Genomic DNA, 25,620 nt, shown 5'->3' with positions numbered 1-25,620 from the left:
TTGTGTTGAGACAGACAGAGGAAAACAACAAAAAGACGATAAGCAAGCGTGACGTGGGATGTTTGGTGACCCTTTTTGAGGCAAACAGTCACTTTGGCTTATTTCTATTAGAGAAGGGAACTATACATTTTGACCAATTTAAAACCCAGCATGTTATTTTATTATTACTATTAAACTGTTCAAGTTTCAGCCCTGATTAATTTAAAATACTGCTAATACACATCACTGGGAATAAATGCAACAAGCAAATTATTAACCACACCAATCTCATAGTGTCACCGCATATTGAAACACAGATGAAGATTTATGCATCCAATTTTAGGACTCATTTCAGCTACATTCACAAGTAACTCCAAATAGGATTTAGAAGTGTCCAGTGACTCTGAAAAATGAGGCCCCTACCACAGATGTCTAGAGCAAGACATTTCAACATAAAATCTTTGTCCAGAGTGCATTCTCTTCTTAAACAAAACAAACAAAGTCCACCATCCATTTGAAATTAAGTTTTAATAGATTTCAGTAATTAGAGGCCATTTCTCTGGTTAATGGCATACCTTAATTTTGGTCATTGAAGCATCAATGGAATATTCCAGCTCCTTGACCTGCTTGCTTGTCTCTGCCTTCCCCTCCTTCAGAGCATTTACCACTTCATTAAACTTATCAAGTCTCTTTTTCAGCGTACGCACTTTTACCAAGCCATCAATTCTGTGAATGAAAGACAGTTTAATGCATCTTCAGATTAGTTTATAGATGTATAGTTCTGATTTTATAATGAGTCCTCAAATCCCACAGGAAAAAAAGAATAAAAAAGGAAAAAAAGGCTGGGAAAAGAGAAAGAAAGTCCAGGAAAGCTCCTTTAAGAAATAATATTGAAGGTCAAGTTATAAATCTATACAGAAGGTCTAGGAAGAAAGAAGTCACTGAACAGATATTCAGGAAAAACCACAAGTAGAAACTAAATCGAATCACTGAAGATGAGCATAGAAGAAGAGCATAAGGATTTAGGGAAATGAACAGAAGCAACAAGGTAAAATGCCTAAGTATCAAAGGATGTAAAAGAAAACATTTTGTAAGGACAGACAGAGTGTTGGGTCTTTACTAAAGAACAATAATGACCGGAGTGCTTAATAGCCAAAGTTTATTCCATAAGTATTCYGTGCAATAACGTTAACGCTAACAGCTACTTAACTTCAAGACGGAAAGAGAGAGAGAACACACAATTACTGCTCAGAAGTGGAAGAAAGGAGGGCTACAGAGGAAAATGAGAATGATTAAAGGTCAGAAAGTCCTGAATTACCTAAGGAAAGATTTAGCTCTGTTATTAGCCCTACTCAGTTGTCACTGCAGAGGTCTATGAATAARCTGAACATCTCTTATGAAAGGGTCAGATTCAGTTAATTCATCCTTGGGCAACACAACTAGAAGGCAGCACCGGTCAAAGCCCCTTTCAATCATATATCATTCTATGACTGTGGATATACTTGGTTAAGCATAGCAGAACTCTTACATTCAGAAGAACCTGTTTTAAAATAGACATTTTCTACAAGCAAGAGACTCAACCAAGTGAATAATCTCTTACCGCGGCTTGTGCTTTCTCTTGCAAAGCCACATTCGAATAGTCTTTTGTATTTTAATGCAGGCTCCAGCTCGGTATTTTATCTTGTTTTTCACTGCAACACAAAAAGAATGRCTGAGTCTCAATGGCTTAAACAATTCAACAGAACTCCTATGTTTTCTGTATTACTCACACACTCAATAGTTCAAACTGYATGCAGACAATCTGTACTCGAAACTAGCTCTGTTAGGTCGCAGTAGACAGCAGAATCCACAASTCTTGAGTGGGGGCAAACAGGCATCTCTAGGGACCCAGTTCGGCAGAACCAAGTTATCACTGCCCTGCTGCCACTGCACAGGGAGCAAAGCAGGCCGAGTACTTAGGCAGAGCACATCAGTAGTGACCTGCACTTACTTGTTAATCAATAGTAACTCCWGGAACAGACACATTTGCCCCAAGATTCATGACAGTGTTTCCAAATGTGCTGCTACTGCCTGAACATTAACAATTTCTATGCAGCCAGTTCCTCAAAGGTCAACTAAACGGCTCTGTGCTGTCAGCTCAGAGTTGAAACTGCTGCTCTTTGCTGCCAATGTCAAAGAGTCTCCCCAAGAACTTTAACTGGTGGTTATTCCCATGCAAGTGTTTGCCAGGCTTCACAAACAATTTAAGCAGCCTGGACACAGGTGGCTGGGAGATACAGCCCAACCAGMACCACTTTTATAAGCATCCACTTTAAGCCCTCCTATATTTACCTAACACAGTAACTGCTAACTGCTATATTGCTAACTGCTATTGCTAACTGCTTTGCTATATTTCTAGCAACCATTAAAATATAAAATACATACATTTTATCACAGAGAGAGAACACCACTGAACTTTTTTCCAGCGACTGCAGATAAGCCAGTGATTGACTCGTTTAACTAGCTCTGCTAAATGATCCGGATCTGACTTCATTATTTGATCAAACTCTGCAAACTAAATACAAAATCAGATTTACAAATGAGAATAGAAAGTGCTAGACATTATTTAACAGCAAACCAAGGATGATATTTTTAATGCAAACAAAACAATGAACTATCCACTAGGTTAATTCAGACAAGCTGCTATGAATATCTTCAGTTATAATTCTGATAACAGAATTGGTGGTTCTATTTTTTTAATTGATGTGAAATGCTTGAGGTTTTGAACAATTCAAACAGTTTTTAATCATTAAAAATTAAAATTTACTGAYGATATTTTAAGGAATGATTTGGTTTTCTACTTTCTAAATAATCACTCTGGAGTTCCATAATTGTAAGATAACTCAAATTCTGCATTTAATGAAAAATGAAAGCCTTGAAAACTTAATTTGCTTAATTTTTTACATCTTCGTGTACAAGTCCAACTAAAGGCAAACTTCTCTGAAAAYCCTGCATTTCTACTCATGGATAATTATGACAGTAAGAACGCTGTTCTGCAGCTATAACTAAGTTTCCTTTCCAGTCACAGTCACCATCTACTTCTTTCTCTGCCGTAGCAACAGCAGTATTCATGATCATAGGAAGAGATTTCAGCTATATGAACATTTTAGTGGAAATTTCCTTCTTCTGACTTGCTCTTTTTAGTAGTCCTAAATACATTTCTAAGTGACTTATACACAGGAAAACTTGTGAAATACAAAGCAACAAATATTSTTTTAAAAATATAGCAACTAGCAACAAAACTATGAGGAGTTCCTTTTTCTCCTTCCATAGGAACTCATCAGTATTTACAAAAGGCTCTGAACAACATTATTTAAGTTGGCCCTACTTTAAGAAAAGTGTTGACCAAGTAACCTTCAGAGGTCCCTTTCAAAGTTAATTATTCTTTGATTCAYATTCATAAACTCTAAATAAAAGAAGAAAAGCCACATTACCTTGCCAGGTCTAAAAAACACCTTGGTTAACCCAAATTTGTAATCTATTTCATTCAATCCTAAGGCTTTAAATAGTGCCTGAAACAAAGGGAGGAAAACAAAACAAAACAACAAAAAGATTTTGTTATCTTTCTCCTCCAAAAATCCCTTCCCCCCAAAACATACAGAATATATTTTCTGCCCTTGATGGTATGGCAGAAGAATTAATTTCTAGCTTACCTTGCAGAACAACCTAGGATCCAATCGAGCCAATTTTTCAGGCAAATATTTCTTGTACATATTATAGAGTTCATGAAATGAAGCTCGTGAAGGGAAACCACCTTGCATTAAGTCCAAAACAGACACCATTCCTACGTTCATAAGAACACATACACATAAAAGCTGGTCCTTGCAAAATGCAAACAAAGCAGTGATTTTTATGATAAACAGTAGTTCATGACAAAGCCTCAAAAATATTGTTCCAAACCCAATTCATCAAAAAATCAACCAAGCCTCTGGCATTTCTTCATGATGGCATCTTTACCAAAGTTGATGTCATCAACTTTACTAAAAAGTGCCTAATACAAGTGCACTTGCAGCACATGTTCTTGCTGTATTARGTATCAGTTGTCAAGATGTAATTTTAATTCCTCAAACACTATTTTGATATTTTACCATTTACAGCGGATTTTCTGTTGATGTCACTTTTTTTTTAACATTTCTCTGTTACATTTTTTTACTATGTTGTTTGTTACTATGTTCTTAAAAAGCTGKTTTTTTTAGTGTCTTTTGTTTTACTATGTTGATCTTCATTTAAATAGGAGCTGAAGTAGGACACCAAGAAAACTAAACTTGTAAGTCTATTATAAAATATTACAATTGTTATCATGGAACATAAAACAAGTTCATTTCTTACTTTTCTGTCTTTTACATGTCACATGCCTAACCTAAAAAAACAACTGATAATAATGCTAATGAAATCCTAATCGCTGAAAAGTTGCTAAGTCTTTGTGACTGCAATGTAACATGATATGGTGACTTGGTAAAGCAGCAGCTGCAAAACCTGGAAATGTCTCTTGACTTCCAAAAGTGAAAAAAAAAAAAAAAAAAGAAAAATTTTCAAGAGGATGAAAATATTAAGAGACAAAAATATAGGAAATGAGGAAAATAAAGCTAGAAAATTGGAAAGCACCTAGCATTTCAAGTATAAGGAAAACACAGCATCACACTAACACTACAGTACATAACATAATAGGAAACATTATACTGCAGTCCCACTGTTGAAAGTTTAGTTCCAAATCAATTTAATAATGGTATAAAGTAATTTTGAAAAAGTAAAACTTACTTGACTCCAGTTTTTGAAGCAAATGGAAAAAAACTGACCTGCTTCATTATTTTACATACCTGAGCTAACAGTAACTGTCTCTAAGTGCACACGTGAGTTTCTAATACTTTGCTTGCCAGAGGAAGTCAAAGGAATTCTGTGGTTCTGAACTGAGTTGCTGACCTAGTAACGTTGTGGCCCGAACACTGAGAAATGGGATTCAGCTCCAGATCAGTAAATGTAAATTTAAATCCAAATACATGGCCCAATATCATGTATGCAGTATCTACACTCTCAAAAATCAAGAGAGAAGCAGTTGATGAAGATAACTCTGCTGGCAAAGGAGAGGTCTTATGGCTGCTCATAGGAATCACTTCCTAGGCTGCATTAACTACAGCTCCTTTGACTAAAATAGGAGCCTCAGCTACTTAGAATCAAAATTAGTGTTTGAAAGACCTAAATAACTCACCTTCTAGAAAACAACAGCTCAAGTTAGTAAATATACTGTTTTCATTTCACGTATTTCAGATTTAGGTCAAACCACAACACTCCAAAGAATAAAGAAGGGTGGGAGGAAGGGGGGAACTATCAGATGCACACATTACCTGAACACTGGAGCTGAGAGAGGATCTGTCCTCCTTCAAAATGGTGACTTGTCATCTTTAAATTGGGTTTGATGCAGCGAATAAAGCTTGATCCCTATTGTCAAAAGGGCAGGTTAGCAGAATCTATTTCAGGAAGTTTAAAATCGTGCAACAATTGCTTAAGAATTAGTGAATAAAAAAAGTAAAATAACATMTTTCTAAAAACTTAACTGATCTCAATGCTGAAGCTATTAATTGACACCTCAACTTTTGAGTTTCATTTCTTACCACTACAAAAAAAAAAAAAAAATCTACTTATGATGTACCACTCCAGTTTCTACTACACTCATCATCTTTACAGCTGTATCAGCTAAACATTTCAGTTCTCCAGAATTCACGTAATAGGGGACATCTTAATGACCTCCTGATGTCAGGGACATCAGAAAAAGGACTTGAAACATCTTAAACTACATTATGGAACATAAAATCGGAAGTTATTAATACACTGGCTATCTTACTTTTAAGCACAACTCTAAATCTTCTGCGGATTAAGTCATCAACAATGAGCAGTGAAAGGAAGAAACTGAAACTAACAGAAAAGGACATTGTAGCCTTGAAGGATTTAAGTAGGATATGACACTGTTAAATGGGATAACTTTTGTTCAACAATAAAATTTCCATCCCCTTGAAAAGAAAACAAATCGACACCCAYAAGCTGCACAGCAAGACAATTCAGAAGCACCACATAAGTGCAAAATCTGAAGTTATTTTTTATTACGAGACATTTAATTGAAGCCACTTTGTTGAGATGACTGATTACTACTTATGTGAGAAGCACTGGGAAGAAAAAATAATGAATTGGCATCTGTATTTATACTTACAGTACTGTGGAGCTTCTCAAGAAGCAAATTTAACTGAGTCTGCAAAAGGAAACAGGTATTTCAAAAGACTGCCATGGAGTATCTTGCATGATACTTAAGAAACCAGGCAAACTGTACAGCGAGACCACATTACCACATGCATGTTGATTGTTAGTAGATAAGACAAAACTGATAAATCAAATGCTCACAAATCTTTAACAGACAAAATCATGCAAGAGTGCATGAATGATCCTGAGGRAAGAGCTTGTGTTGAATTTACCAATACCATGTGTATGAGACTGAAATTTGGCTAACAAAAAAAAATGGAAATCCATTGGGGAAAAATAAAGGAAATAATACATATATTTAAAAAATCCAAAAGAGTTATACAGGAAATGAGACTGACCAGCAGTGATAGAAAAAGTCATTAAAATTTTGAAAACCCAAATTTAATCTATATCAAATATATACCTTTATATATATCTTTATAATTTACACATTTAACAGATATGCTCAATTTCCTTTACAGGTCATTACCCACTTATTTATTTTTATTCCAAACTCCTTTGCTGAAAATTAAATGGAGTACAGTCCTAATTTTAAACTACATTTACTCAGGCTGGATTTAAGCAATTTGTGGTGACAGCAGACAGAAGTTGATGGTTTGGAAAAACAGTATAGTACTAACACTATGAGGGAAAGAGAGTTAATTGCTCTTGAACATACTTAGGGGGGGGGCTTAAATATTTCAGAACCATATCAAAAATAAGAGTTATGCTTTATAGATATGCCTGTTGTACTATATAAATTACTATTATGACAGTCTAGTTCACTCATAAAATCAACTATGTAGATTAATGTAAGATAGAATTCTAAACACCTTAATATAATCCTCATTTTCTGTATTAAAATCAAATCAAAAGTATATGACTTTTGACTTTTCTTTGTGTGCAACCAGATTTTTAAATTACCTTGAATCCCAGAAGTCAGATTTGTACCAGCAGATACGCTGCACCTAGAGCTGCCAGTCTTCCTTCCAGTGGATAAAAATGTGTTTTTTACTTTGCATGTGTACGGTTAGAAAGGGGAGGGAGTGCCATAAGGTGCATGATAAACACTGATAACCTCCTCAGTTCTCACTGATAAATACTTTTATAGCTCCTTTGCATGTAATTTTCATGCTTTCTTAAATTTCTGATGCTTTATTTTTGAAGAAACAGCCTAATTTCTACCATCAAAAGATAGTTCTGGCTAGAGCAAAATACACCTCCTTATACCCCCTGGATGTTCACAATTTGATAAGAAATAAGCCAGAGTCACTAATTAGTTTCAATAATGAAATGATCATATGAATAAGGAAGATTACTAAAACTACTGCTGCTGTGAATTATTGCATTTTAATCCATCATTATCATATTAGGGTAAAATTATAGCCCAAACTCTTGAATAGATGTGATAAATTAGTTCATCATTTCCTCAGCTGGCTTACATGAATTAATTTTAATTAGTTATAAGGAAAGGATGTTGTTAAGAATTTTGCAAAGAGAAGTATCTGCAATACCATCTAATAAGTGATGCAGTTAGAGGAGTTCTAGAGTGACATATACTGAAACATTAAAAAAAATTGAAGAGCTGAAACTTTCATGCAGCTAAGAAAACATATTCTTATGCCACATGAAGTGAAATTTTCAAGGCTATTAGTGTTCATCAGTAGCATGTGCTTTGTCTGGGAAGGTAACACTAAATGAATTACTGGAAGTAACACATACATTCAAAATGCCATGAAAGTTGAAAACATTCACAGAATTATAGATTGGTGGGCCAGATCCAAAAAGGACTTTAGTCATGTTCTAGGTGCAGAGGTGAACACTGGAGTCCAAGACACAATTCAGAAAGTCTCCCACTCCGTTGCTGCTTAACTTAAACGTTTTCCTTTTTGCTCTACCCTCTCCTTGGGAAACAGTATCCAATCATCTGTCCATAGCAACTGATGTGCAGAGCTCAAGCCAAAAGGAATTGAGAACCCAAAGGGTTCTCMAGGTAGAAATCATCTCACAGCTCCTGCAGTCGCTTGCACTTTCAAAGTGCAGTAATAAAAGCTCTGAACACTATCCCAGCTTCCCTTACAACAGACATGGCACGGTTGCAGGTCTTGTTCAGGAAGCTGGGTATCTTTATGCATTTCTGCTTTCAGGCTGCTTTCTCTTCAGGCATTTTGTATTAAAATAACAGCTACAGGATAATTCTACAACCACTGAGTTGTAAGGAAGAGGAGGAAGAAATAATCCTGACAGTAAAACTCAGGGAAAAGGCGGTCCAATTTCCAGTAAAAACCAAAGCTACTGCACTACAACTCTTATACTCTTCCTGGCCCCATCAAAATCTTMTTTTTTGCTGTGTAACAGCTCAGCTCCAGAGGGAATGAGGAAGATCACCTCTGGCAGAATAGTCAATAGCTGTTTGCTAAGGAAAATATATTGGAGATAAAACACTTAATACTGCAGCAGTTTACAGCTGCTACATGTAAAACAAGTGTGGGTAGCATCCTTTCTTTTCCTTTCAGACTCTGCATTCTTATAGAACCACTGTAAACACTAAGTCAGCAGATATAATTCTGAAAGAAGAAATCTCACCGCCCTGATTCATGCATGTAACCTTGAGAAGGAGCAGGAATGGAGAAAARGTCTGTTTTTATTAATCACTCAGCCTGTGTCTTTTTGGATTGTCCTGMTGTCGCCAAGAGCAGATCACAACAGTTGTCTACCAATGTGATTTTGAGGTTGCAGGGGCCTTAGCTAAGGTAGCAAACCAAAATGTTGCAGCACCTGATTTGAAGGCATCTAAATCCTTCATTGGATCTGGCCCAGATGTGCTGAGAAGAACTCTTGCCGAAATTTCAGCAACTCTATCAATAATAAGTCCATGAGATTGAAAACTTTACCTGCAGCACATGGTTGTGCCAGCTTTTCCTCTCACAATTCCCCTACAGTTCTCTTTTCTAGCCATCCTGAGCTGGAATAGTCCAGCTAAAATAAAACTGCTGAATGAGAAAGGGATGCAGAAAACAATTGGAGAAGACAAGGTTTGAAGGTCAGCTTTACAACAAGCAGAAGAAAGGAGAAAATGAGGAGAAGCATGAGATTCAGGTATTGAGAAAGGAACCGTTCAGCACAATGAATATACTTCTGGGAAAGCAATTACTATCTTAACAATATTTTACAGTGGTTATTTTAGTGGTGAATTCTGAGAATGGCAAACTGTAGCCCAATTGTTGCATCTCCTACAGTACAAATTAAGACAGGATGGAAGAACACCTTTTGTCAAGCAAAGAAGCTCTCAGAGGCCACAGAATCAAAATTTTAGACCTTCAAAATCAAGATTTCCTTGTGTCCTTGCAAAATCATGACTTCTGAATTACTGAATAATCTCTACAAGGACTATTTTCAAAAGTCTTTTTGAGGGAAATGGGTATCATTTAACTTGAATACACTGACTTCTTAYACTTTGACAGGAAAAATATCTATTTAGAAGAGTTTTCTTTATATGGATCTCAACTGATCACTAGTTCTCCCATCCTTGGGTTCAGATAATTTAGGAGTAGCACATTTCAGAAGAAAACAAATTCTTTGCTCTACTGTTTTACCTTGAATTTGTTTCCAACACTGATGAAATTAAGTTTCCCTGCTTTCTGTTTCGGATCCTTGTTGTTGGTGGTATTAGATTCAAAGAGCTGTCGAACAAACTTGTCCTTGGACTCACATATAAGAGATTCAAGGGACATGTGCAAAGCATCATTATTCTTCTCCACAAACTGCGTCTGAAAAGACAACCCAAGAAATAAATTGTTTCACAACCCTGAGCCGACAGGTCTTAAAGAAAATTATAAGAAAAACAAAGTTATATGCTTAATTCAAAGTCAGCGAGAATTGAGGAATAAATATTTGTACATTATTCAAATGACTTTTCAATGGGACATTTAAAATACTAATGACAACAAAGAACATGCATTCTTAAATTTGAAGGATGCTGATGGAACCATGAGACCCATGGCAAGGCCAAGTATCTTTAAGAAATCAGTTGTGCTTTTGMCAGTGATTATACTGCCTATCTCCACTTCCAGCTCACAACACCTCATCACTTGGGACTACTGGGAAGCTTAATTCTTTATCATTTGTAAAGCCATTTAAAATCCCCYGTGAAAGAAGAACTAACCTGAACACTTTCACTGATGAATCTAGAGTTTTGGCAAATGAAATGATTATTTTAGTAGTACTGTTACATTACAACTATTTAGGATAGCTGCTRAAATAAAAGGTTTCAGCCCCTTCTTACAAACCTCACCTCTTTYGTTTATCTAAATTAGCTAACTTTTTAAAATTCAGTAGCAAAGCATTAAATTGACCTTCAGAGATTGAGAAACCAGTAACAAATCTCACCCCCCAAAAATCTTATTAGCTTTTGGTGCAATTTTAATAGTGATTTGGTGGACTATGAACATTTATTTCCAAATATATTTCATATATTTCATATATTTAACGCATAAATTTCAAAAAATTGTTTCAGTTACTTATTTAGGGCATTTCAATGGTTTTGTATGATGAATAGTCATATAAAAGTTTAAGAATCCAGCATGTATTYTAAGAATGAAAAATTCAGATATTTTATGCCCTTGCATGAATAATTCTATTGGAACACAGAAAAAGCAAAGTGATTTATGTGATTTTTTTAACAAAAAACTAAAGAGCCATGGAGAAGCATGCTTCTGAAAGTTACTGTTCRGCCTATCAGTATTTATATATAATGGTGCGCTCCTCTCCTGAAGACGCAAACTTCTGTTGATGTAAGATTTTGCAGCAGTCCAAGAAATCAGTATATTAATATTGACACCATTAAATGTAACAAGCATTTGTTACATGTCTCAACAGAACATTCTGAAATTTAAGCTTAAAAAAGAACCCTGCCAATTCTGTGATCAATCATGACATTTAGATTCAAAGCTAGAACACAAATMATTTTCTGAATTTCTATTATGATGAAAAGAAAAGTAATTTATTTGCAGCCTCTATATTCACAAAACTAGGACTACCAGAAAGCATAAGAAGTGAGTTTGCAGAAGATTACCGTCTCATAGCACACTGCTCCTGCAAAATGCCGGATAATAAAGCCTTCATCATCTCTGATGTTTCTGTGAACAGCCAATTTAGACTTTCTYGGAATCTGTAATTAAAAATTACAAAAAAGAATTACCTTGCACAGCGAGGAGAATTATAAGGACAACACCAAGGCTTTGCTGGGAGTGCTATACGTTAAAATGACACTTCCTGCTGTTTTCATTCCCATTCATATGCTTAGCTACCTCAACTCTGAACGAGCCACAATTCAAAATAAAACTTGCCAAGACTGCTAAGATCTGGTGAATTTCCCCCTGCGTGAAGTACATGAAGTACAGATGAAAGCAGACAAAATCAGTTTAAGCAGGATATCAGAATATGTTAAGACCTAGCAAACCTTTAGTGAACTTTTTGACAAACCTTACATCTAAGCTTTTCCTTGACAAATAATATGAGTCGTGGAAAATGATGTGGCTTGGGCTATGTTAGAAAAGGTTTTCATTAAATTGAAAGTTTTACTATCAAATGCTCTGTGGACTCATTTTTATTAAACATAAATATAATAAATAAACTCACACAGAGTCTGAAATGGTCCTTGTGTTTTTGGTGAACAACTGAAGTAAAATGCTGGTCACTTGGTTGGGGAAGTCGATTTTCTTCATCCAAAATATCTAGCACACCTATTAACTTCGCTTCAATCAAATCTATTAAAAAAGTTTTACAAAAATTCAATTAATAATCACATATCAGGCAGCAAAAATCACAAGTTTAAAATGCTACAGGGCTGCTTCTGTGTAGCTGTATCCAGGTGAASTTGCTCTCATAATAAACAGTCACTGTAAATTAAATTTTACCTCTTGGAATTGTTAATTTAATCAATATTCCATACACATTATCAGACCCTTAACTTTAAAACAAGGAACACAAAAACTGAACCTCTTAGGTCCTTTTCTCCTCACTGAATCACCTAACTCCTCAAAGGTGTCTAAATGGTTTTGTGGTACAGCATAGGTCTTTATGGAATAATTACTCATAGTGATTCAAAAAAAGTAAGCTTCTGATCAATGTTTCATCTCACATTGAAACTAGAAGTACAAAGAAGCTCACACCTTTTTTTTTATTTTAATTTAATTTTATTTATTTATTTTATTATATTTATTATGTCGTTTTAAGACAGATCACACCTGAGSATACCATAGTACCTTCATATTTTTTTTTACATGTGTATTGCTTTGATTTTTCACATAAAAATACAAAAGCACTTTAAGACTGACACAGCAATTTATGCTCTGGAAATTATCAGACACATACGAATTTTACAGCTTGTAAAGCCTCTGCCACATTACCTTAGAAGTTGTTCTTTAAGAGGGTTTTTTACTACTTATTTTTTATGCAGAAAGAAAAAAATGATTAATATTTGTACTGCAGCAGCATATGTGWGCTCATATGATAGATCTTAATCATTTCATACCAAAGGAAACTTTCATTTATCCTGTTTTGGGTGTTTTGATTAGTTTCTTTAGAAAAAAAAAAATCACAAGTTCCAGCTGCAGTTACTATGTGTTGCAGGACAACATGGCTCCATTCCCAACTGAAACTGCCATGTTATTAATTTACACACACACAAAGCTGTAATATTAAGAATTTTGCTTTGTGATATAAAAGATCCCAATTCTACAACTGCAAGTAAAAAAAAAACTTCAGACATGCATGTTGACAACATACATATACCTTTATAAATGACTCTGCTTTAAGCTTTGCACTACCGAATATTAACACAGCTTCACACTCCTAGAAGTACATACCTATACAGTCCTGATTATCTACATAGTGCACTTCATTAACCCCCAGGCCTTCTTTTTGGTAAAGTTCTTGTTCCTGAACAAAAAAAAGATACCGATTATGAAACAGAAAACACCATTCTGTCTRTATTGTTTTTATTTATTTATAATATATCTAAAGGCATTACTGTTATATACAGCATGAATAAATATGTGCTTTGTAAATCCTCTGGCACAATTTATTATATTCTATCTTCACCTCCTTAGTTATATGCTCTACAAAAATACACATGTAGATGTCCTTAGTAGGTTTTAGATGCCAGATGTTAATGAAACATATCTGAGTTTGTACGAATTCTTGTACTTTGTACTCTTTATAAGACTCGTAATTCTACTCTTCATAAGACTAAAGCACAACTCAGCTTTCTAGCACAACCTGGTGTCACAAGAGCAAGAAGGCACAATTTGTCAACTACAAGAGCAATCTTACAKAAAATGTTACTATTTTAGTTAAAAAACATAAAAAAAGAGCCTCAGATACAACAAAATATAACATACCTCTTTCAGAATCCTTTCATTAAAAAACTGTTGCAGCTTTTCATTACAGTAGTTAATACAGAATTGTTCAAAACTGTTGTGTTCAAAGTATTCTATAAAATAGAAGTTAAAATATCTGTGATAAACCAGTGTTTCAAGAGTTCATATTGCACAGTAATAAGTGAGAAAAGCTTCAGAGTGTAAATATATTTTCTTCTGGATCTTCTCTTCAGTACATGTATACCACCCCATGCACCACTACTAAAAATAAAAYTCTGACACATACTATTTTAAAATTTATCACTAAATTTCTGCTGACAATAAYAGCCAACTAGAGGAAGGATAAACAAAACAAAGCAAAACACCTTTTTTGAAGCATACTTACCAAACCCAGCTATATCTAAAACTCCAATGAAGAAAGAAGAAGTCTCAAATGGAAAACACTGGTTTACCCTGTTCACTACATGGTCGAAGAGGTGACTGTACACTGTTTTAGCCAAGGCATCACGAGCATTGTTTGCTTGTTCCACTTTCAAGGGAACCCTACAGAACAAAAATACTGATGTTAAATCAGAATTCCTCCCTCTAAAATATATGAGACTAGGCCCTAAACTTAAAAAGAGCCTTTCATATTATTGTGAACTAGGACACACAAATCCTAGCTGTGGACTCAAATAGAGAACAGTCTTGCCACATAACTACCTGTGAAAAAGTAAGAATAATGTTTTGCTATTCTCCCTAGAAGTAAGATGCAGATGATTTCATTCGTGTTTAGTAGACAAACAGAACTATGTCTATCACCAACATCTAAAATTAACGTTAAGTCCCATCTGTAAAATATTTCAACAGGTTAGTTATGATCTACCTAACTACAATAAAAGGTTAACAAATACAACAAAAGTTGATTTTTGCTCTGACAATCTTGACTTTATGTTTTCATTCTGGGTATAACTGAAACTGCAGGGCTGCAAACTAACTGGTAACAGAAATAAGAAAGTAAAAATAGGGAATATTTGTTCTGAYGGCAAAAGATAGATGCAAGCTCAACATAAGGATTCTTTTTTTGCTGGAAAAAGAGAGGCCTTTTAACAGTTGAGTATTTATGTAATATTATTATTATTTTCCCATCTCGACTTCTAATTTTAAACTTTACTCTGTACTAGGTCTATTTATTATATACTTATAACCCAGTTTAGCATTTATTATTTTTTTCTAAAAYTGAGACAATTATGACAAACATAACTAAACTGTAGGGATACCAGGCAAATATAAATACATATTTTAGCTATATAAATGATAATTTTACCTCTAAAAAAAAACCAGAATAAGACAACTCATTCATGGATAAATTTTTAAGTAGCTAGTTGAAAAAACACAGAAGTATGGGAAATGAGGCTCCCAACAAAAATGAACTTYGAGCTTTTACAAAAATGATCACAAATTGTGCTTAAATCTTTATCAAATTGACAAGAACTCAAAAGCTAAATTCCAAGCAACCTCCACAAAACAGAATCTGATTAAAGATCAAAATTCTCCAAAGGCTTTCTAGAAAATGTAATGAAATGAAAAAAAAAAAAAAAAAAAANAAAAAAAAAAAAAAAGGGAAACACTTGACAAGCCTCTGGCCAGACGTTAACAAAATTTTATGCACAAAAAGAATGGTCTATAATATAAGTTTCTTACCAGAATCACCATGGGTTCACAAAGACTTGGCACAATACTACCATGACACAGAGATATATAGAATGTTAAAGTAAAAAATAAAATAAGGGAGAAGACAGCCTTTATTTAACAAATATAATCTGCAGGGAGAGGGAAGATGCCAGTATTTTTGATCACACCAGTCCTCTGGTATCATGATGAATACTAGATGATACTGGTTTTGGCTATGTGCTGAAAGGTTTTTTTTTTTTTTCTGTCCTCTAAATACATCAATGAGCTGGCTGAAAAAAACAAATCCTTTCTYCTTGTTAACATCCTGAACTACTTCCCCCCATGCAACTTGCCTCTCATATCGTACAACAGCCAGAGCTACAGTAACAACCACTATTTGATCATCAGATCGACTCTCTCACAACGTGCTGGGTAATYAAGTATGGAACCTTCCCAAATTGCAACCACAATCCACCTTTCAAAGTCCCTCTTAACTAAACTGCTCCGTCACCCCTACCCTACCTATGGGGTTTAGGATGTCACAGCTGCAGAACTGCTCTGTTGCCCCCTCCAGGTTGTCTTCCTTATGAGCAGAGTAGTAAGAACCGGCAGGTCAGAGCAGAAAAAGCAACATTCACCCTTACTGCACCCTTGCCTTGACTCCCCACAATTCACAGGCACTGAACTTTCTCCTAACTGTTGTTGCTGTAATTTCCAAAGATGAGACTTCTGAAGCAGAAATGTGAGACTGTTGAAATCTCTTCTATGGTCACTGTCAGGAAACCAGAGACCACACGCACTAAAGGACAGTCAGAGCTACACTGCCTTAGAGAGTAATTAGCTTTAGCAAAATCTCGTCTTCCCGTAAGTATCTGCTGATTTATCTTAGGATAACAAGTACTGACAGAAAGCTTATAAATAGAAGGAAGGTACCTTTACGTCCCATTCTGATACGTTTAAGAGATCAGAATGCTAATTCCCACATGTCACCTGCAGCCCTATTACATAAGTGATTTTGTCATATTATTTTATGCTTTCTACTGCTTTTAAATCTGTTAAACAACATGACAACCRGTTTTCCTTCTAGAGCATACAGTGATAAAACAGCCCTAATCCACAGAAAAAAAGAACAGGGCCAGTGGAGTTCCAGAGATAAATGAAATCATGTTATTAACATGAATTATTACAGTGTGCAGCAAAAATCCATGGAAAAGAAGAAAACCTAACACTGAAATGTRTTTTGCTCAGTTGAAAAATTACATAACTACAAAGTAACACTGAAGTTGCACTGAACTAGCAGAATATAGAACATTATTAAAGAACTCCTTCATCTCTTCCTGCACAGAAGGATACATTTTCCTTCCTCTCTCACTTTTGCCCCCATCTCCATCATATACTTTCAAGGAACATGGAGGAAATTGCTGTTTTCTAGGTATTTGGAAAAGGCAGCAACACAAAAACACTTGATTTTCACACCAACCTCTTCCCGATGGTTAGGGGTTTACARTTGGGCCAAGGTCAAGCTCTCCATAGGCTGGATTTATCTTGTGTACAATCCTATGCAGTCTCTAAACATTTGCCATAACTTAATATTATACAGGCTATTTGTTCAGACCAAGAAATTCCGCCCATGATTATCAATAAGAGAGAGCAGGTGAAGTGATGCCCATGGAYCACCGTCCAGCATCCATCCATGTTGCTACTTCACAAATAACRGCCGGAAGAAGTGACCCTACCTAGCAAAAGGCCTGTGCCATTCAAGAATCAAAGCAATGTGTTTTCAATTTGGAAAAAAAAAAGTTCTAAGAAATGTTCTAAGTTCAACAGAAATAAATCCAGAAATTTTTAAATGTGATTAGCCTTCCACAGCTAGAAAATACACTGCTCCAAAGGAAGCGTGAGGACGTGGAATGATGTGAGCTAAATATCTCACATTGTAAAATGATCTCCTTTGTGATCATAAATTTCTGTCTGATAATGTTCTGGGAAAAGGTGAAGCTGAGGAATAGTAATACAGCACATTTACAGTTTAGAAGGTACACTTTTGAATAACAACACATTATTTCTCTCTGTAAATGAGCTCATTATTTCTCTCTGTAAATGAGCTGTACGGGGACAGCAAATACACCAGCCCACAAGGTGATTATTACGCTCTGCTTGGAAAAGTACCAAGGGCAGACAAATTCAGCGCAGTTGTCAGATCCCCTTGGCAGTCCACTGCATACTAGTATTTAACAAATCCACAGAGATAGTATTTAGCACAACCCTCCCACTGCTCCTTGTTGGTTCTATTGTGCGGAGCAGTACAAAGCTTTTGTTATACTCTTGAGCATAGCGATTTCAGCTGAGCTAATAGCAATCACATGATCTACTTTCACACAGAAAGTCCCTAAGAAAGAAAGGAAAAAAAAGGAAAAAAAAAAAAGGAAAAAAAAAGGGAAAAAAAGCAATGTACTTGATTACTATCACATACAGGTTTAACAAACTTTRGAAACAGTATGTTGATGATATGTGTAATGTCCTAGGCTTTCTAGCATGAGTATGCCTAAGAGATCTTTACATTCATAATTAAAGGTAAATTTCAAGCTGTAACAGAAGATACATGTGTGTATATTTACTACAGCGAATCAGAGCTGTGTGTAACTATCTCAGATGCAATGAAACAGTAAAAAGAGCCAAGCATCAGAGACAAATCATTCCTAAGAAGCCTTCCCTGCCAGGATCACAGGACGAATGCTGTGAGAGACAGTGCACGGTCCTTTCTGGGCAGTAGGACCTTGGATACTTCCTCTCCAACATTCTCAAAAGCAAGTCTGCCACCAATAGCTCACAAGTTTCAAACTTTGGCCAAAAAGATGAGTTTCAGCTGGAAGATCACAAAGCTGGCAATGAGCAGCATTTCCACTGCAGCTACCGCCTTTATCAGTAGGAATTAGATAGAGGTCAATATTATCCAAGGCTATTTGCTGTTTCAGTCCATGAGTTTATGAAAWGTTAACAAATACTACTTAGGACTATAAAATAACAGGTTCAAATAACAGGAATGACAAATGTCAAAACATACAGTGAACCTATACGTATTAATACAGGTAGCTAATTATGGTATTCCTATATTAAATTTTGCATGTGCATATATTTTTATTTTCAATTCCATGAAGTCAACTGAAGACAGTACAAAACTTTTGTGCGTTCCTCCAATGACCAAATTTAKTATTAGTTTCCTAACTAAACGATAAACACATTTTGCTAGCCATAGTAAATTGGTTTCCTCAAAACTGGAAGTTCCAAAGTCAGTTTCTTTAAACTTCAGAAAAAAAAGAAAAATTGAAAAGACATAGTCAGGAAACCAGGTGCTAAAATATGCAATACAGCTTTTTGAAGCTTATCTAGTACACCTAACAGCCCATATRTTAGAAGATTCAGTCCCAGTTGCAGCAAATTTGTGTTGCAAGATAAAACTATTTTTTCCACCAACTTTTTTTTTTTTTTGAAACCAATGTTTTCAATAAAATTCAGTTTTAGAAAAATTTTAGCTATCATGGGCATTAAAACGTTTAGAAGTTATACTGATCATAACATTTTCTTTACAGTTAGTTCCTGTCCATGTGAGTACTAAAAAAAAAAAAAATCACTCTATGATTTCTGTGCATACTAAAAGCATCTTGACAAGACATTAGTAAAAAAAACAAACAAAAAACCTATTACTTTCTTTTTACTATTATTTTCTCCTATAGCGTGTTACTCTTAATACCTACAGGAAAAAAAAAATCCTAAATTTATATTTCTTTCTTTTATATATATATATATTTTATATATATTTTATATTTTATATATATTTCTTTTCTTCCTATATTTCTAAATTCTAAATTTAATATTTCTTATGTTTCTATGAAAGCCAACTGACTTTGTGTTTTTGATTAAGTGCTTACCAGCAACRGCAAGCAGCAGCATGTTTCTTGATTAGCATTTGTGGTCATGTTTAAATAGTACAAGCTCAAACTTGACTAAGAATTAAAAGCAGCAAGAGAGAGAAACTTATCACCTCTTGCTGTGAAGACAACCATGGAAGAGTTGAAAATCAGCAGTGACACTAAAAAATGTGAATATGGAAAGGTGGACAAAGGGCACCTTCCCATATTCAAAAAGCAACTAGCATCTGTATTACCCTCATGGGTACCCTCATGGTACCCTCTCAGACCTTAAGGCCTTCGGACAGCAGCGAACGCTAAACTGCAGCCTCCACAACCAGACCAACACATTAAAGATCCTCARTTTCTTGAGGTCTGCTGTAGTTAACAGCATCAGCGCCTCTCCAGAGTATATGTTACCCGATTAACATACCAACTTTGCTGTGTAGCTTAGGAACTTAACRGGTTTCCTGCTATGTTTTCTTTGTCCATGCAATGCAGTCAGTAACATATAACAGAATTTACAGAAAGCATGTGTGTCGTATTCAAAGCTGCTCATTTTCCCCCCAAAAAGACCACCTTTGTCAGACACTGTACAATCCTTCTTCTAGATAAAAATAAAATCTTAGTGACTAAAGAACTACAAGCAAGCTTGCCGATAAAACATCTATATATGCACAATAGCTAGTCGAAAATACAAAAAGATTGGCATATCTCAAATTTCTGCTAATACTTGTCAGCCCCAAAATAGCTTAAGTAGCAGAGAAACACAACTATTTGCTTCAGTTCAGAGAGGCGTGGCAACACTAATTGGCTACACTTACAGTTTCACACTCTGTGCGCCATGAAGTGGTCATCTTAACTGCCCTTCACTGTGACTCAGCTCATGTGCCAACTGAGAATTTCTGACCATTTTCCCCTTTTTATGTGGATAAGGGAGGAATTCTTTTTAAGCAGGTGGTTTCCAAAGAAGAGCCCAAAGATTTGGCACCAGATGGGACACCGAAATCCCTAAGGGTTACCTCCAATGCACTATTGCCCTTGGGGTTGAATGAGATGGGGCAGGGAAGCTTCTGCTAAGGCGCCCCGTTATGCTCCAAGCATAGGGCAGTCCTGGAGTGTCAGTTCATGCCAGCASTGTCATGATAAACATGCTTGTGTTCTGTACTTTTTAATCCATGAAGCTGCTGCCACTTCCCCGCCACAAGCGGTGTCCGGGCTGAGGGAGGGAGGGGGCGGGGCCGAGCCCCGCGGCGGCCGTTGGCGGCCGTTGGGCGCGCGGCACTCACTTGATGACCGTTCCTTTGGCGCCCCCTGCCGTGGTGAGCATGACGCGCGTGGTGAGGCTGACGCGCAGGTCGTCCTCGTCGAGGCCCAGCAGCGCCGCGCAGCACTCCAGCGCCTGCCCGCTGCGATTCTTGAGCGTGCAGCCGCCTGCCCGGGGAATAACACACACGTATTCGGATCATATATTTAAAAAGAAAAAAAAATCCACATGCAGTTTCAATAAACATTTTCTTGAGCAATTTCAGTGTGAGCTGACTTGTTTCTGGGTCATGCAACGAAATACAACTTAAAATTAAGTAAATAACCTCAAAATGGAGTGAGTTAAGGTTGAATTACCCTCGAGTACACAGCCATATTCTAGAGGATTAATTCACATGGTAAAGGATTACAGAATCACAGAATGGTTGAGGCTGKAAGGGACCTCTAGAGATCATCCAGTCCAACSCCCTGTTCAAGAAGGGACACCCAGAGCACAGGGCACATGGTGGCATCCAGGCAGGTTTGGAAGATCTCCAGAGAAGGAGACTCCACAGCCTCCCTGGGCAGCCTGTTCCAGGGCTCTGTCACCCTCACAGGGAAGAAGTTCCTCCTCACATGGAGATGGAACTGCCTGTGTTGCAACTTTACACCCATTWCCCCTTGTCCTGTCACTGTCCGCCACTGAGAAGAGCTTGGCCCCTTCCTCCCTACATTCTCCCTTCATGAACTTATACATGTTAATCATATCCCCTCTCAGGCTTCTCTTCTCCAAGCTGAACAGGCCCTGTTTACTGCACTGAGAGACRCTTTGATTACTTTTACAGAAAATAATTTGTTTCATCTAACCTGAAGTGCTCCCAGCTTCCTCAAAATCAATATTTCCAAGGTGAAGGACACCAGCCACCACCCTGAAAAGGTCAAGCTTTTCTGCATCATCCAGTCCAACATTCTGTTGAAGTCCCCATGATCATCTAGGAGAGGATCCTTCAAGGAACCTGCTTTAAGGTACTATAAAGCAACAAGACAAGTCAATCATTCAGTAAGTGATTTTCAAGAAAACATAAAMAATTGCTTCCAGACAAAAATAAAGCATAGCAAAAACCATACAAAGGCATGCAAAAACCAAGCCAAACAGAAAGAGATTAGAGTTTGTCATACAACACAAGTTTTGTAGGTACTCTTGTTTGTTTTAGTTTCTTGATACTTTGAAGTAGAGTTGGAGAATTTGATGGCTAAGAAGAGAGAAAAACACAGTGAGCAGTGGAAAAGCAAGAGCTAAGGGAGCTGGAGAAGCACATACACGGAGCAGTGCTTCCCTCTAGCAGTTGAAAGAAAGCCATGAAAAAGTGGGTTGGACAAGCCATGGGAAAAGAGTACTGGGAAATCCAAAATGGAAAGGAGTATCCAAACAAACTTGTTGACAGATATGTTCTTGTTCATTTTTGCTGAGGATTAAGCAACAGTGAAGTTATTTGCAATGTTCAATGGGTTAAAAGAGTACCATTTAGGTTTTATAACATACTGCTGATTATCCTGATTTAAATATATCCAAAGCCATTTTCATTGTGAATTGTCTCAAAGAGTAGATAGTAAAGAATCTGCATGCAATCAAAAGATTAGCCAAACATGCATAGGCTAATTAAAGTTTTACAATGACATTAAAATGCTTTCAGCTAAACAGATTTCATAATAAACTTTAAATTGAAACCCTAGTTAATGTCAAAGAGCTAACGTGTTCTTTTTTAATCAAAACATGCATCTGAAAAATTCACTTCACACAGCATTTAGACACATCAATAAAATTAAACTATATTTCTTAATTATGTAAAATGATCACCTCATCTTCCTGATAAGGAAAAACACAAAAATAATTTAAGTATTAATTGAATATTCCAACTAGGTTATTAAATAAATGATGATAATATTTTTCATTWAAAAAAATCACAGAGCAAATATTAATTTGTGACTAAAAGACCTAGACAATGCAATACTCTTTCTATTTAAGTAGTTAGACTTAATGCCATTGAATTGTGACATTTCATTACTTTTTCAAATTGTCCTGGCCATAATATTACCGGAACATCATTTGTTCCAATGCTCAACGTCCAATATGTATCTTTTGGTATATTTTAGTTTAGACAATCACTTCAAATCTTTTAGAAGACTCATTTWATGACAAAACGTGAGATGTGTAAATAACCTAAGTGCCAGAAAGTTGCACAAATTCATCTTCCAGCAGCAAATGAGTTTTGATACTTTATGCCTAAAAAGCACCTAAATTGCCTTGAGAACAGAGATCATAATGTGTATTTGAGACAAAATAGGTAAAATGAGGTAAAAACTCCCAACCATCTCTAATAATGCTGTCAGATGTGTAGGCTATTAAATCAACATTCTGCCTCACAGTAAAATCAGTATTTCTGCATCTCACTCTCTATCATCCCGGTGCCAGAAAATATCCTACATTCAGACAGTGCTCAGTACTCCCAAGTCATACAAATCAGGAGTATATTTCACAATACTAAGTTGRACAAAGGAAATATGCCTCCAAATATCTAGACAGCAAAAACCTTGGAAAAACAGTTTTGGRAAAGACTGCTTTTGATCTATTTAAAAAGAAAACAGCAAAAAGTCTTTGCTGAATCATTACTTGATACATAAAAACAGAATGAAAAGGAATGAAATGAATGGAGACAAAACAATTTTACATCATGTTCCATTTTGGTACACAAAGTTATTTTCTATCACTGAACTCCAAAAGCAGAGTTCTAAATATGTCAACCTTTAAMCCTGTGAAGATGTGTAAAATGAACATTTCATTCCACACTGTAAGACTGTAATCATCATTCTTAACTGTGTCGGCATTAGATAATAAAACAGAGTAACTGAAGATAGGAAACACACACCATACCTCAGGGCTTTTCCGATTTTGCAAGATCTGCTTGTCTGTTTCTTTGTTAGCAAAGTATCTGGTACAGCCTCGGTTTAAATACTAAACAAAAAAAAAAAAAAAAAGAAGGAGGAAAAGCATACAAGATTACAGATAGCAGTAAGAAAAAACACAATTAAGGTTCATTTTACATAGCTTTACGTCATTATATGATAGCTACATGCTAGATGGTCAGAATTTATTCCTTCACAATGTACTAGAAGTCCAAGAGCAGCCAACTTCTACTGAAAGCTTTTCAATTKTAACAGCTAAATTTCTCTTTCCTCCACTTTATTTGCAGTGTTAGAACACATTATTTTACCTTTGTTTGATTCTACTAAATCTACTAATGGAGACTGGAATTACTTTTTTAAAAAATTACTAAAAATTAGAGTTAACACATTTTTATGGTCTTTTTTTTCTCCCTAGTGATATAATTCTGCTGATAATAAGAAATATAGCTCAATAAAAGTTTGAAGACTATTACAAACTGCTCATATTGTGCAAGCAGACGTGTATTCCGAATCGGCCTCCTGATATCAATCCTGCTGGATAGTAAAGGGAATAGTTCAAGCTTTCAGACAATGACCAACACTTCCAGGAAAATGGTTTCACCAGCCTTTTTGTTCCGATTTGTTTGGCGGCAACTAGGAACTCTGCCTAAATACTACATAGGAGCCTTTGTCTGGGTGATGCAAACCCTTCCTTTCTCCAGTTCATGAACAAAGATAKTTTCAACTAGGTGAACACAGGTACTTCTGTACTTTCCTGTACTAGAAAATCCCGAAAGGTAAAATATTCTTTAAAGGATTTCTAAAAGCAGAAAAAACCTAGGTCACAAATCTAAATTAATATTAAAATACAGTGACAAGAAACATTGTGTAAAATTAAGTTTGGTGTTTAACATGATACTGAAAATTTTACTGTATCAGCCAATAAGAATGCAAAGCACATTTTAAATACAACATAATCTCCCTGTCTTGAAGTACTTAGTAACACGAACCCAGGAACTGGGGGTGGAGGGGTGAAAAAGGTCATCTTATCAACAGGAGAATGGAAACTTATCTGCCCCACGGGGAAAGAGAACCAGCACAGTATTCAATAATTACCTATGTAGGAGACAATGGATCACAAGACAAAACCTCTCTCATGAAAGCTAAAAACTCAAGTAAACATACATAATAAATTTAGGAGAAATTGTGTTTTTAAAGCCGATAAGATATATACAGCTTGTGTTAGCCCGATATAACCTCTGAATATTATCATGCTTTGAAAACAGAAACAAAAAAASAGAAACAAAGAAAAACAAAAACACTGAAGGACAATGTCTTATTGTACCTTATCTAACATATGGGAACTGCACTTCTTCACTAGAAATTGAGAACTGAAAAAAAAATTGGCTTGTCTGATCCATCAAGCAGATTCCAGGTGCACATTTACTGTGCAGCCTCTTTCAAAGCCACCTGATGCAGTCAAAACTACCTGGCCCTACTCGGTGGTTGGGTCCAGAATGGGGYTATCTGCTGGCTCGCCCACAGCAAGCATGAGCCTACGGCAAAACAGCCTAAGGAAGATCCAGGAGGATTGTTTGAGAGGAAGGCAGAGCTATTGGAAGAAGAAAAAAAGTACTGATTTGGAGTATCGAAAAAACTGTTGATCCTTTTTAATACAATTTCAGTTCTGTGAAAAATGAAAACTGCTTGAGAGATGGTTGTATTCTGAAGTTAATGCAGTGAAGAAAAACCCGGCAGTGACCAAAACACATTTGAGCCTTGGGACCTCAGCTGACTCTGATACGGACTTTGAGTTGGTAAGCTAAAGATTGTAAGACAAATAGCACAATTGCAAAGACTCATGAAAACTATATCTTTAGGGACTGATTTTTCTTCTTTTTTTTTTTTTTTTTTTTTTAATGTATTTAGAATCAATTTTACCATAGGCTTTTCTGATTGTTTAAAAAAATAAACAACAAAAAAAACCCACTCATCAAACATAAAATAGTAAAATTCTTCTAACTACTAATATCACCATCCATTATTAGAAACTTGAAAGAGAGTATTTCTCTTTCTGTGATAATTGCAACAAGACACCAGACAGTTAAAAAAAAAGTGGTAATAAATAGCAACAATAATATGATTAATTACAGTCATTGTATCATAAAAGCTGAAGAAGAAATTGAGAAAGAAGAACAAGATGGAAAAAGTAATGAAGATAGATGTAATACAAATTTGGAGAA

The 25,620-nt window shown here is 35.8% G+C and overlaps 1 protein-coding gene across 1 annotated transcript in view; it reads right to left on the bottom strand.

The window, feature by feature from the left end:
* MYO6 (myosin VI) overlaps nucleotides 1-25,620 on the bottom strand; it is a 65,870-nt gene that overhangs the window by 18,976 nt on the left and 21,274 nt on the right. The window contains 17 exon segments of the mRNA XM_026051251.1: nucleotides 555-705; nucleotides 1,580-1,670; nucleotides 2,404-2,533; nucleotides 3,453-3,530; nucleotides 3,672-3,802; nucleotides 5,361-5,454; nucleotides 6,221-6,259; nucleotides 9,843-10,016; nucleotides 11,321-11,416; nucleotides 11,887-12,014; nucleotides 13,116-13,188; nucleotides 13,650-13,741; nucleotides 14,014-14,171; nucleotides 20,479-20,623; nucleotides 21,302-21,400; nucleotides 21,403-21,463; nucleotides 23,367-23,447. Of these exon segments, the coding sequence (XP_025907036.1) occupies nucleotides 555-705; nucleotides 1,580-1,670; nucleotides 2,404-2,533; nucleotides 3,453-3,530; nucleotides 3,672-3,802; nucleotides 5,361-5,454; nucleotides 6,221-6,259; nucleotides 9,843-10,016; nucleotides 11,321-11,416; nucleotides 11,887-12,014; nucleotides 13,116-13,188; nucleotides 13,650-13,741; nucleotides 14,014-14,171; nucleotides 20,479-20,623; nucleotides 21,302-21,400; nucleotides 21,403-21,463; nucleotides 23,367-23,447 (1,821 nt within the window).

The sequence above is a fragment of the Nothoprocta perdicaria genome, unplaced genomic scaffold (genome assembly GCF_003342845.1).
Source record: "Nothoprocta perdicaria isolate Ctin4 unplaced genomic scaffold, notPer1 scaffold_74, whole genome shotgun sequence".
NCBI classification, from domain to species: Eukaryota; Metazoa; Chordata; class Aves; order Tinamiformes; family Tinamidae; genus Nothoprocta; species Nothoprocta perdicaria.
The sequence above is the reverse complement of the archived record's forward strand: the minus strand, read 5'-3'. Positions and strand labels throughout refer to the sequence as shown.